The 13918-nt window shown below is 50.2% G+C and overlaps 1 protein-coding gene across 2 annotated transcripts in view; it reads left to right on the forward strand.

Annotated features, from left to right (window-relative positions):
- The window catches only part of MED14 (mediator complex subunit 14), an 801766-nt gene that overhangs the window by 429921 nt on the left and 357927 nt on the right, over positions 1 to 13918 (forward strand). For both annotated transcript variants that reach the window (XM_069204216.1, XM_069204217.1), the window contains exon 17: positions 11453 to 11613. In XM_069204216.1, the coding sequence (XP_069060317.1) occupies positions 11453 to 11613 (161 nt within the window). The remainder of the gene's footprint in view (positions 1 to 11452; positions 11614 to 13918) is intronic.

The following is a 13918-nucleotide window of genomic DNA, read 5'->3' on the forward strand; positions in this document are numbered from 1 at the left end:
AGGCTCAGGCCTCGTTCTACAGTGCCCCAGGGCATTCCAGCTAGTGGAGATGCCCTCCCCCCCGTTACCCACACCCCACCCCCATACCCACATACAAAGGCCCACTTTTGGTGGCCAGTTCAGCAGGAAACTTAAGAAAAACAAGGAGGTGTGACCACTTCAGGTGGGACAACCCCTAAGGTGTCCAGAGCTGAAGTGACCCCCTCCCTGCAGAATCCTCCATCTTGGTTTGGAGGACAGGGACTAATAGGGTTAGGAATGTGTCCCCGTCGCAAAGGGAGTGGGCGCAGGAAGGGTGTAGCCACCCTCAGGGACAGTAGCCATTGGTTACTGCCCTCTGACCCCTGTAACGCCCCTAAATCTTGTATTTAAGAGCTTCCCTGAACACAACTCACCAGATTCCTGGCCACCTGACAAGAAGAAGGACTGCTTAGCAGAAACCTACCAGAGAAGAAGGAAGACAACTGATTGGGCCCCAGCCCTACTGGCCTTTCTCCTGCTTCAAAGAACCTGCAAAAGAACAGCAACCTGTCCCGCAGGACAAGCGACCTCTGCCAAGCTCAAGAAGACTGCCATGCACCCAAAAGAACCAAGAACTCCAGTGGACAGCGGCCCTGTCCAAGAAGAAACCAGCGACTATGGACTCCCACCTCACTCCGGATGCGTGACTCCTAACCACTCTGCTCCCGACGTACACGGCCCTTGTCCAGGTGGCCCAACCAGCTAGAGAGAGGATCCCCAGGCAGTTCTGAGCAAGTGCTCACCCTGAGATGACCCCTCCATGACGATGCCTGCAGATGGAATCCCGAGGACACCCCTGACCACGAAGCTCCGTACGAAGGAATCCGATGCCTAAAGACACCATGCACCGTCAGCCCCCAGGCCTTGGAAAACCCGACCTCCAGTGCAGCAACGTTCAGCAGATGGTCCTTCTCCCTGTCCACCCTGTGGTCTGCCTGAGACACCCTCGGGACCTTGCCTGCAGCCTCTGAGTGACCCCCCCGGGTACCCTCATAAACCAGCAGTGGGAGCCCGACGTCCTGTTTGCACCATGCGCCCGGCCACCCCGTCCCACTAAGGGTATGTGTTTGGTGCCTACTTGTGGTCCCCCACCACCCCCCTAGTGCTCCTGTAATCCCCCTAGTCTGCCCTCCGAGCCAAGGGTACTTACCAGCAGGCAGGCCTGATTCCGAATACCCCCGTCTCCATAGGAGCCCACGTTAAGTTTGCTCAACTTTGACCTCTGCGCTCAGCCGGCCCCGTGTTGCTGGTGGTGGGTGTTTGGGGTTAGCTTGAACGCTGGCCGGTGGACTTGCTAAAACACGGAGACTGAAAATGTAAGTCGAATACTTGAATGCAAATAGAACTAACTTTTCTTCCCTCAGGAACTGTTTCTAAAAACTGCACTGTGTCCATTTTTAAAACAGATTATAGCCAAGATTTTAAAAACTGTATGACTTATCAATTTCAAACAAAGTACTGTTGATACATGTGTTTAATACGAATCTATTGAAGTACTTAACTGCAACTTGAATCTTGTGGTTCTAAAAATAAATTAGGAAAAGAAAGATATTTTTGCTATATAAAAACCATTGGTCTGGAGTTATGTAATTGATTGTGTGCTTCTTCTATTTTCTGTGTGTGTACAACAAATGCTTTGCACTGCCCTCTGATAAGCCTAAGTGCTTGACCACACTACCACAAAAGAGACCATTAGTATTATCTACTTTGGCCTGTGTTAAGCCCCTGGGGAGCCCCTGGACTCTGTGCACACTGTATCTCACTTTGATATAGTAAATACAGAGCCGGCTCCCTACACCTGGTACCTAGGGCATGGGCACGAAAGAGTCCCTAAGGACTGCAGCATTTATTATGCCACACAAAGGGACCCCCATACAAATTGTATGCAGACTGCCATCACAGCTGCGTGACGTGGTGCAGACCATGTGCGAAAACATGACATAGCCCAGTCTCTGTGTGCCAATGCATATAATATTTGTAGGTCACCCATACAGCAGGCCTTATTGCCCCCTAGGCATGGTGCATTATATTAACTGTGAGGGCATATCTGAATGAACAGATATGTCCCTGTGCTGTCTAGTTCAATTACTAGATGGTACAAGTGAACAGGGAAGCCATCATAAGTATATGTACTGGGCACTGGTCATTACGAGTTTCCCATCTCCATGATGGCTTTACTGAAACCTATGGTGTTTGATATCAAACTCACCGTTGTAATCAGTCTGTACTGATACCAGTATTCGATTTATTCTTACATCCACCTAGATGCCCTCCGAAACCTACTAGTCGTCTAGTGTGCTGGCTGACTCGTATTGTCCAGCCTGCCACCACAAACGAGTTTCTGACCCCCTGTAGGTGAGAACCAGCACTCTGTGAGGACAGCAAACAATGCCCGCTCCGGAGAAGGTGTTATCAGCTCGTCTAGCTGGATGGATAGTAAATCTGCGTACCAAGGCTGGGGGCTTCAAAGCCTCTGCCGCCTTTGCTATCCGACCCCGGCTTCCTCCAGATTTGGAGACTGCCATTCCCTGCTCCGAGGCTCATTTGGAACCTGGACAGGTGGGAAATTAGCCATGCAGTAGGTTTGTTGCACCTATAGGCTAGCCGCACCCCTAAGGTAGGCTACCTGATGTGCTCCATGAAAGAAGGATTCCAGCATCTTGATATTGGTAGAATCTGATAGAGACTTCTAGTTAAAGGTTCCTAACCTTAGAATTTCCCACAGGCGTCAGTCTGGATCCATAGATTTTTCTTCGAGCAGCACCCATGCGTGCCAGTAGGTGGTGGTGTTCGAGTCCACGTCCGCCGTTGGTGTCATGGTCGCCGTATATGAAGTTGTGGGTCGTAAATAGGCACCACCCCAGTGCTCTGACGTCAGTTCTTTTCTTTCTGCGCCAGCCTACGTTCAGATCCGAAGAAGAGCTGCCACTACCGTTGCTTTTTGACTGGCCTTCTGTCCTTTCGTCAACATTTCTTTTACTTCTTGGTGCGTCAAGGATGTCGCCACGAAAGACTGGCTTCAAGCCATGTGACTCCTGTCACCGGATGATGTCCGTGATGGAGCCGCACCTCATGTGTCTTTGGTGTTTGGAGTGCAACTACAACCCAAAGTCATGCTCCGAGTGCCGAGCTATGAACCCAAAGGCTTTGAGGGAGCAGTCCCTAAAGCTACTCGCAGCACGGTCCCATATCACTTTCAGTCTCGGTTTAGAGGAAGGTCCTGAGACCACTCATAGAGCCCTCACCACTCGTCGTCGCTCCATGCGTCATCTGACACGAGCATCCTTCGACTTCACCCTGTCCGTTGGATGATGCAGTGCAAAAGAAGGAGTGTCTTCGCTCTAGGCCTTCGTCCTCTGAGTGTGTTTCTGGGTCAGCTCCGTGCCTCCCTGAGTTTCCGGGAGCCAGAGCCACCCCTGCCCAATTGAAGGAATTTTATGAGGCCATGCGCCCCATCTTTAGTCAGTCCGCCCCTGTCAGAGTCCCTTCAGGGCCCTCAGGGTCAGCAGTGGCCCCTTGGGGTTTTGTGCCGGTGGCTTCGGCTCCGGAGGCACCCAGGGTTCTGTTTCCGGATCCAAACTAGTGTCAGCCGTACCATTGCGACCTTCAACAACGACAGTTCTGGCGTCAATGCTCCTGATGCTGCCTGGTCCCATGGGCTGTGTCGATCCCATACTAATTGCCAACTCAGAAATGGAGCTGGACCGGCGTCGGTCTGTCGATTCTTACTTCGTGGGGACATTGCTCCTATGTCAGATTCTGACCCCTATTCTTATGGGTACAAGTTTGGTGAGTGGATGGAGGGGTTGCTGCACCCTCTAGATTACCAGCTTGAAGACCCTATTGACTGGGCTCAGGAACTGGGTGAAGCCAGCTGTCTGGACACTTCCCCTGACGCGGGTATTTTTCCCCCTACCGTGGCTACGAAGGAGGGGGCATCTTATTCAATGGTGGTGAAGAGAGCAGCTAAGGTCTTTGGCTTCGATCTGCCTTTGGTGGCTGTCACGACTAACCTTCTGACTGAAGTTCTGCCAGGGACCTGTTCTAAACCCAGCACAGGGGTCCTTTTAACAGGACAGTAGTTGACTGCCATAAGCCTACGCCTAATGGCCTCGGTGTTCCTAACCCAACACCCTACCCCCGACAGCATGGTCATCCAAGCTTCAACATCCCATGGCACATTCCCTTCCATCCTTCGGATAAGGAAACCAGGTTGCTGGATCACCTTGGGGGGAAAAGCTGTTTCTTCCTCCAGCCTGGCATTGTAGTCCGTGAACACTGCATGCCTTTTGAGCCTTTATGTCCATACGTTATGGGACAGGTTCTCATAAGTGCTGCCACAGGTCCTGGGGGAGGACCGAGCCATTCTCTTCCAAGCCTTTGCTGGTAGGAGAGAAGCAGCTAACTTCGTAATCAGATGTGGGCTGGATACGACCGACTCTCTAGGCAGATTGGTTGCTTAGACGGTGGCCTTGAGCCACCATGTCTCGTTAAGGACATCAGGCTTTTTAGATGATGTTCAAGCCACACTGATGGACATTCTCTTTGATGGCACCCTTCTCTTCGGAGACAAAGCAGACTTGGAGCTCAAGTGCTTTAAGGAGTCCCGGGCTACAGCTCGGTCCTGTGGCCTCACAGGTGCCCCCTCAGTCTGTTTTTTGCTCCTTTAGTGGCTACGGAAGAGGCACCCAACCACGTCTGTTCCCCACCATCCACTGTGCTGCGCATGCTGCCCAGCCTCTGCATGGCTGGGGACATGGAGAGCCAGCCGTTTTGCCAGTCCACTGACCCTCGCCACCCCCTCCCCCTGTTGCAGCCTCCAAACCTTACTAGTCTGACACTTCCCCACTAGGGACCAGTTGGTGGCAGGATTCGCCATCATCTGCCCCACTGGCACACCATCACATCAGACAGGTCGGTTTTGCAAATAGTCCTAAGGGGCTACTCCCTCCCCTTCGAGACTCCCCCACCATTGTACAATAGGATGACGAAGGATCACCTGGCACTTCTCCATGAAGAGGTTATGGTTCTTTTGGTCAAGGGAGACATAGAGAGGGACCCTGTGCAAGAAGTAGGTCTTGGTTGTTATTCCCACTACTTTCTGGTGCCCAAGAAGGACAAGGACCTCCGCCCTATCCAAGACCTTTAGTCCCTCAGTCCCTTCCTCAGAAAGGATAAGTTCATAATGCTCACTCCAGCTCAGGTCCTCTCTGCCCTGGACCCAGGATACTGAATGGTAGTGTTGGACTTGCAAGATGCATATTTCCATCCTGCTTGCCATCAGACAATACTTGAAGTTCGTGGTAGGTCACAAGCATTTTCATTTTCCTGTTTCCCCCCTTTGGTGTTACCAGGGCCCCTCAGGTGCTCACGAAAGTGATTGCGGTAGTCTCACCTCATTTGAGCAGTTCAGGTGTTTCAGTCTTCCCCTACCTCGATGACTAGCTGTTAAAGGTGGGCTCGCCCCAGGCTGTCGTCTCCCACCTCCAAACTACTGTGGACTTCCTGCAATCACTTGGGTTCGCTATAAACGTGCTGAAGTCGCACCTGACTCCCTCTCAGACTCTCCCCTTTTGTCAGCTGTTCTGGAAACAGTCAGTTTTGGGCTTTCCTCCCGAACGGCGAGTCTGGGATATTCAGGCATTGATACCGTTGTTTCATCCTCTATCCTGGATTTCGGGGAGAATTACTCTGAGGGTACTGGGCCTCATGGCCTCCTGCTGGTGACAAATGCCAGATGGCATATGCAGGCTCTGCAGTGGTATCTGAAGTTCCAGTTTGTGCAGCCTCCGAGGAATCTCTCCAACATGGTCCAGATCTCGGGGGGAACTGCGCAAGATCTGATTTGTAGCTTTTGAACCTCAATTAGGTCAGGGACAGACCCCTCTCCCTTCCCCAACTAGATCGTACAGTAGTGACAGATGTCACTCCTGGGACAGAGCGGCCACATGGGAGAGGCGGCGATCAGATGTGTCCATATCAGTCCTTTGAAACTCAGGGCGATCATGCTAGCATTGAAGGCATTCCTTACCTCTCTCAAAGGGAGAGTTGTGCAGGTGTTCACATAGAGCAGTAACGTCATGTGGTACTGCAATAAGCAGGGCGGGGTGGGGTCCTGAACCCTTTGTAACGAGGGTCTGCGTCTCTGGACATGGCTGGAACATCAGGACATATTCCTGGTGGTTCAAAATCTGGTGGGCTCTCTGAAAACCAGAGCAGACAAACTCAGTTGTCATTGCCTACTCAATCATATGTAGCGTCTCCATCCAGAGGTGGCTCATGGTCTCTTTCAGCAGTGGGATGAGCCTTGGTTAGCCTTCGCAGAGAGTCATCTGTTTTGCATGTTGAAGTTTCAATGGTGGGGTAGAAAGTTGGGTCTGTATATACTATACCAAAGTGAGGTATAGTGTACACAGAGTCCAGTGGATCCCCTGAGGCTTTACCGAGGCTAAAGTAGATAATATTAATGCTCTCTTGTGGTAGTATGGTGTAGAAGTTAGGCATATCAGAGGGTAGTGCTAGGCATTTGTTTACACGCAGAGTCAAGAAATGAGGCACACACTCAATGAATAACTCCAGGCCAATGTTTTATCTATCAAAAATATACTTTACTTTATTTCCACAACCAAAATGATCTTTTTTGCATGTAAGCACAGTTTAAGAATGTATTACTTTCAAATATCAAATGCACTTTGTTTAGAATTCACAAGTAAAACAGTTTACAGATAAGTAATACTTGTCGATTTTACAAGTAGACAGTGCAAAATCTCATAGGAAGGCGGGTGGGGGGTTAGATCAGAACCGGTGGGGCCACAGGTCAGCACCAAACACACATCCTCAGCGGCACAGGGGTGGCCAGGTGCGAACAAATGTCGGGCGCCCAATGCTTTCAGTGAGGAAACCCTGGGGGCCACGAAGATGCTGCAGGTGTTGTCCAGGGAGTTGACTAAAGAAAACCTACTGCTGGACAGGTAAGTAGGCTAGATGCTGCTGGACCATCGGTTGGGTTCCCCAAGGCCAGGGGTCTGCAGGTGCGCAGGGGTACCTTTAGGCGTCGGGAAATCTTCACCAGAGTTGGTCACAATCAGTGGGGTCCTCTGGATTTAGGCTGCAGGTGGCGTTGTGTTGGTCAAGAGGGGCAACCCAGGGTGGAACCGCCTCGGGACCTTCTCCCGACCGGTGGACCACCTGGACACGGGTAGTGGGCGTCAGGTGCAGAGTGGCAGGACTCACAGATCCAGGGCAGATCTGGAGTTCTTCTTGGAGGTTTCTTTGTGGATAGTGTTGGTGTCCTCTGGAGATCTTGGTCCTTGAGTAGGCAGGTGGTTCTGTAGGATGAGTCGTCTTCTTGTAGCAGGAGTCTTGAAGCTGCAGATGGGCCGGTAGGCCTGGGGCCAAGTTATTTGTCGTCTGGCGTCTTTTGTCTGCTGGTGCGGCTCTTCAGTCCTTCTTGTCCGGTCATCAGGGATCTGAAGAGCAATGTTCAGGGGTGCCCCTAAATAGTAGATTTAGGGGCGTTACAGGGGGTCAGAGGGCGGTAGCCCATGGCTACTGTCCGTGAGGGTGGCTACATCCTTCCTGTGCCCACTCCCTTTGGGGAGCACATTCCAAACCGTATTGACTAATATCGTCCAAAGCAAGATGGAGGATTCTGCCAGGAAGAGTTCTCCTCAGCTCTGGGCACCATCGGGGTGGTTCTAGCTGGGGTGGGTACTTGGTCCACGGGGTGTGGGCATGCACCAGCTGGATTGCACTGTGGCAGTGTAACATGAGGCAAGATCCTTTGAGGCTCACCGCAAAGTGTTGCAGTTCCTGCAGGAGAGAGGTGTGATGCACCTCCACCCAGAGGAGACTTTGTTCCTGACCAAGAGAGCACAAAGGTTCTCACCTCTTAGGGTCAGAACTTTGTCTGTTAGTGGCACAGACCGGTCAGCTTTACACTAAAGGTTTGGGTGAAGAACAAGGGCATCTCTAAGATGTTCTGTGTGTGCATTTTTCAATAAATCCAACACTGGCTTCAGTGTGGGTTTATTGAGCTGAGACATTTGATACCAAGCTTCCCAGTCTTCAGTGAAGTCCTCATGGAGCTGTGGAGTTAGTAATTACAAACTCCCAGCCCATGTACTCAATATGGCCACACTGTACTTACAATGTCTAAGAATGGACGTAGACTCTGTAGGGGTATATTGCTCATGCAGCTATGCCCTCACCTGTGGTATAGTGCACTCTGCCTTAGGGCTGTAAGTCCTTCTAGAGGGGTGACTTACGTATGCCACAGGCAGTGGTTTGTGGGCATGGCACCCAGAGAGGTATGCAATGTTGACTTTAGCTTTTTCTCCCCCAAAACACGCACAATCTGCAGTGGCAGTGTGCATGTGGTTGGTGAGGGGGTCCCTTAGGATGGCACAATACATGCCTGTGGTACCACTGGTACCTTTTAAAAGGGACTTAGCTGTGTGCCAGGGGTGTGCCAGTTGTGAAATCAATGGTACAGTTTAGGAAAAGAAAACAAGTGTGGGGGCCTGGTTTGCAGGGTCCCAGCACATAGTCAAGTTAGCATCAGATATCAGGTAAAAGGTTGGGGGTAACAATGCCAAAGGGGCACTGTCCTACAGGCAGCATGTGCTCTGCACCGCTTTTCGTCTCAAGTGGAACTTAGACCTCCTTTACGCCTTTCTGCCAATACCACTTCTGCCCAGAGTTCTCAAGAAGATCAAGAACGACCTGGCCCAAGTCATTCTTGTGGCTCCGGACTAGGCACAAAGGGTATTGTATCTCGAATTATTGAACATGGCCATCAATCCACCGATCAGACTGCCCCTTTGGAAGGATCTTCTGTTTCAGCAGAGGAGAACGGTTCTCTACTCGGACCTAGTCCAGTCTCTGCCTTCTTGCGTGAAGATTGAGAGGCTGGTCAAAAAAAGAGCATTGGCATTCTATCTTGATCCTACCAAAGAGTTCTTGGTGGACAATGAACTCTTGGTCTGTTATGTGGGTGCAAAGAAAGATCGGGCAGTGCAGAAGAGAACTATCTCTAAATGGGTTATTCTCTACATTAAAATGTGCTACGCACTGGCTGAATAACAACCTCTGGAGATTTCTAGGGACAGGGACTTCTCCTTCAGGGCCCTAGTTCTCGCACACCAGAATCAATGTTCTTCATGGCTCCTTGCTTCTGGTGTGGAAAGTCGTGAAAAGAAACTGAGTTCAGCGTGCTGGGGTGATTCCTATATACGATCCATGACGTCATATCCGGCGACCACGGTGCCAACGACGACACGGAGTCTACGGATTCTACCTGACAGTACGCAGCGGTACTGCTCAAAGGAAAATCTCCGTATCCAGACTGACACCTGGGTGAAATTTGAAGGTAAGAAATCTGCAACTAGAATTTGTCTCTAAAAGAATAATCGTTACGGAAGGTAAGTAACTTGTTTTACATTGAAAACACAACATTGCTGTTTTCATTGTAGCAATACTGGTGGTCCTTTTGGCTAACATGGAGTTCAATTATCCACCTCTTTAAGTGCTCACTTCCATCTCTGTCCACCAAAGAAATTACTCCAAGGTATCAAATTAATTGTTGCATTAAACATAATTCATTGCAGAGCTCGGATTTAAGGTAATGTTTAGTAAATAGGTGACTTTAGAAGATCACCACTTTGTTGCCTCATCCTCTGGTAGCTTTTCATGTCTTCTGCATACGTTGTAACCTGGACAACATGCTGCCTCTGCTACAAAAAAAATATGAAGTGCTCCCAGGAACAGTAGCAAAGACAATTGTTGATGGGAGGAGTTGTGACCTCCAGTGAAATGATTTCCAGGCGGTGGCCGCCAATGGCCCAGCTTCAGTGAAGCTACTGCCTCAGTAAAGCAAATGACGATCACACTTCATCAGGCCCACTCCTTTGTGTAGGCAAACAGCCTCCTCCAGAATGAGAACACCCATTGCAGAATGTTTTTCTGGAGGAGTGCTTCAGGGATCTGCCGATGGGAAGAAGGCAGCTGCCATTTTGGATTGGGATAGACAGGTTTCCTGGGATGGTTTGTTGGCCAAACCACAGGAAGTGCTGTAAAGTGTGAAGGGTTGCCCCATGGGAACTATTATCCCATTGACCAGTGAGTCTTCCCCTCCCACAAACGTGAAGTTGCCATAAAAATGGCATCCAAGGTGCACAGTCCTCAGATTACTACGGGACAGGGAAGAAGACAGGTGAAGGACTACTCTACTGCTCCTTGAACCCATCAAAGAGAGGCTGCACCAAAGACTTGACTGCAGCTGCTGCAACCGAGGGACTCTGCCTGCTGTGCCCACTAGTGAAAGGAGCTCCACATATGCCAAGATGGAAGAAATGACTCCCAGGGCTAGTTAACATGCCTCCTGTTAAGCTTCAGGACCACCAAAAGCTAAAGAAGCCTGCACTCCTTGAGAACCTAGCTGGCCAAAAACATCTGACAACCTGTGGATGCCGAAGTGCCTGCTGGGCTACTGAGTCCTGATTTTCCCGAGTTGTCCCCTTGTCCATGGGACCCATAGCCAAAGTTGAAGTGTACCCTTTTCTCCAGAAAGAAAATACCTGTTTACCTATAATCAATCACCAAGACTGCTGTAACTGGGAGTCCAGTTGACCAGTGGCAGCTATACCTGCACTGGACTCCACTGCTGATGCTGGAGAGAGCCCCTGTTGCCAGTGGATACCAGGGTGACCCCAGAAACACTCACTACATCTTTTAAGCATACTGTACCCCAAGCATCAGGACCACGTCTTTGGTGGACCTCAATAAAGTAAAAGAATGCACTGAGGACTCCGAGACTGCTCGACACAAAAGATAACTGTCTTCCTGGACTAAGTGGCCCCTTTGACTGGCCCCCAATCTGATGTGGCCTGTCCAAGTGAAGAGAAGTAGCCGTTCTAGCCAGTTGGATAAAAAGTATCAAATCAGTTAAAATGGTTTATTGCATTTCCTAAACGTGAAGTACAGGGATTTACTTACCTTTTGAGAATTCATAACTCCAGTTTCCCTCAATAGATTTTGTCATTTTGATGTCTATTAAATTTAAAGATAAAAGTAGCCTCTATTTATATAAATTAGTGTCAGATTTGTATTGTGTTGTGGCTTATTGACTGTTTTGGTAACCCTAAATGCTTTATACTTGTTCATTTGATTAAGCCTGACTGCTCTCTGCCTTCTACCCAGGAATAAGCTAGGGGTTTAATTAAAGAAATCTAACTGGACATGATAAAAGATGAGTGACATTATAACATAGTGAGGTCTCACAATCACACCACATAATAATCTGCTTTCCCACAATGTCTATTTGGAAACTTGTTGGGTGCACCACATTTTGCAGTTCTCAATGGATTGTACAAATTGTATTGTGGGGATGGTTCAAAGTAACATGGGCTGACTATGTTGTTCTCCTTTGTAGAATTCCTTCATGTAAAGGAATAAGTGAGGAAACGCAGAAGGTTCTGGATCGATCTCTTCTTGATTGCACATTTCGACTGCAAGGCAGGAACAACCGCACCTGGGTAGCTGAACTGGTATTCGCCAACTGTCCACTCAGCAGCACGGCGTCAAGAGAGCAAGGTCAGATATTGTAAATTACAGAAGGTTCTTTCTTTGTTGTTAAAGGAAATTTCTGCTTATATGCACGTTTTGTATATGTAGGAAAGTACCCTCTTTCTTGGCATGGTTACCCCCATTTTCCGCCTGTTGTCAGTGTGTTTGACTGTGTCTACTGGGATCCTGCTAACCAGGGCCCCAGTAATTTTGCTCTGTCCTCTAAATTGTACCTTTTTCTTCCCACAATTGGCATACTGGTCCCCCATGTAAGTCCCTAGGATATGGTACCTAGGCACCCAGGGCATTGGGGTTCGAGGGGATCCCTATGGGCTGCAGCAGTTATTCTGCCACCCATAAGGAGCCCATGCAAAGGGTTCTGTAGGCCTGCCATTGTAGACACTACACCAGGTCACTATAAGTCACCCCTATGGTAGGGCCTCTGAGCCCAGAGGGTAGGGTGGTGGTACCTGTGTGTGAGGGCACCCCTGCACTAGCAGAGGTGCCCCCACAAACTGCAGATCAATTTTCCTGGACTTTGTGAGTGCAGGGATGCAATTTTACGCGATAACTGGACATAGGTTATTACCTATGTCCAGCTACATATTGGTAACTCCGAACCTGTACATGTTTGGTATCAAACATGTCAGAATCATATCCCAATACTATTGGAAGTATGATTCTATGCACTCTGGGGGCTTCTTAGAGGGCCCCCAGCATTGCTACCACCAGTCTTACAGGGTTTACCAGGAAGGCCAGCTGCTGCCACCCCTCAGACAGGTTTCTGCCCTCCTGCTGCTTGATCTGATCAAGCCCAAGAAGGCAAAACAAAGGATTTCTTTTGGGAGAGGGAGGTAACACCCTCTCCCTATGGAAATAGGTGTGACTGGCTTGGGAGGGGTAGCCTCCCCAAGCCACTGGTTTGCTTTGAAGTGCACATTTGGTGCCCTCCGTGCGTAAACTAGTCCACACCGGTTCAGGGACCACCAGTCCCTGCTCTGGCGCAAAACTGGACAATGGAAAGGGGAGTCACAACTCCCCAGTCCATCACCACCCCAGGGGTGGTGCCCACAACTCCTCCATAGGGTCCCTAGGTTCTCCCATCTTGTTTCCAAGGTTGGCAGGGAACTCTGGGAGCATCTGAGTGGCGAGGCAGGCAGGTGACGTCACAGCCCCCTCCTGATAGGTGCTTACCTGGTTTAATGATCAATCCCCGTTTCTTAAGGTCTCTCTCTTGGGTGGGTCCTCAGATTCGGCCTGCAAGATTCCAGCAGGACTTCTGTGCAACCTCTGCTTTGACTTCCGGCCACTGGAACCGCGACCGGACCCTCTAAGACCCGACAAACGCTGCTACAATGAAGAAAACTCTTCTGCAACTTTGTTTCCACGTCTCCTGCCCACTTAGCAACATTTCCCTGGCTTTGCATCATCATAAGATTGCAACTTTCCAGCCTGCTCAAGAAGAAGAAGGAATCTCCCTTGGAGTGAAGGAGTCACTCCCCTGCAACCGTAGGCACCTATGACTTGCGACAACCAGCTGCATAGATCCCCTCACCTGCTGAGCTGCGTGGATCCTGCATCACGGGTGGTGGTGCGGAGTAGTCCTCTTGGGCCTCTCTGCCAGCTGTCCAACTTTGGTGGAGGTAAGCCTTTGTCTTCTTGCGCAGGACAGTACCCACGTGCACTCAATCTGTTGCAGCTGCCACGGCTTGTTTGCATCTCCTCCAAGGGATCTTCAGGTGATGTGTAGCTCCAGCCCCCAGCACTCCATCCTGCAAAGCACAGCCTCCTGCGTGGTTCTCCTGTGGTGTGGGATCCTCTTTTGTAGTGCTGTCTTCTGCGACTCCTGTGTCAATGTCCTGTGGGTGCTGCCTCTGCTCCTGCGGACTCTCAGCGATGTTGAGGGTCCCTTGTGACTCCCCCTCCTGGGTTGAGTCCTCCTGGGCTGAGTCCTCCTGAGCCTTGCTGGTCCCCAGCAGCATCTCTTTTCCTCTAACCGCGAGTTTGCCTTTGCCAGGGTTTGTTGGTGGAAATCCTGCACCGACACCCGTCTGCAATCTTCCTTCCAGCGTGGGACATCATCTACATCCATCAGGAATTCTTCTCCAGCTCCACGGCTGCAGAGCTGACCTGTTCTTCATCACCGTCGACCAACTCTTGCATCCACAGCTGGGTGAATAGTAGCTCCTACTCCTCTTGGACTCCACTGTGACTCTTAGACTTGGTCTCTTCTCTCCACATGTCTTCTTTCTTCAGGAATCTACCGCTGGTCTTCTTTCAGTCCTCTCTGGGTGTCTTCTTTTCCTCCTTTTGGGTGGTTAGGAAGAATCCA

Source organism: Pleurodeles waltl, chromosome 8, assembly GCF_031143425.1.
Source record: "Pleurodeles waltl isolate 20211129_DDA chromosome 8, aPleWal1.hap1.20221129, whole genome shotgun sequence".
In the NCBI taxonomy this organism is placed as follows: Eukaryota; Metazoa; Chordata; class Amphibia; order Caudata; family Salamandridae; genus Pleurodeles; species Pleurodeles waltl.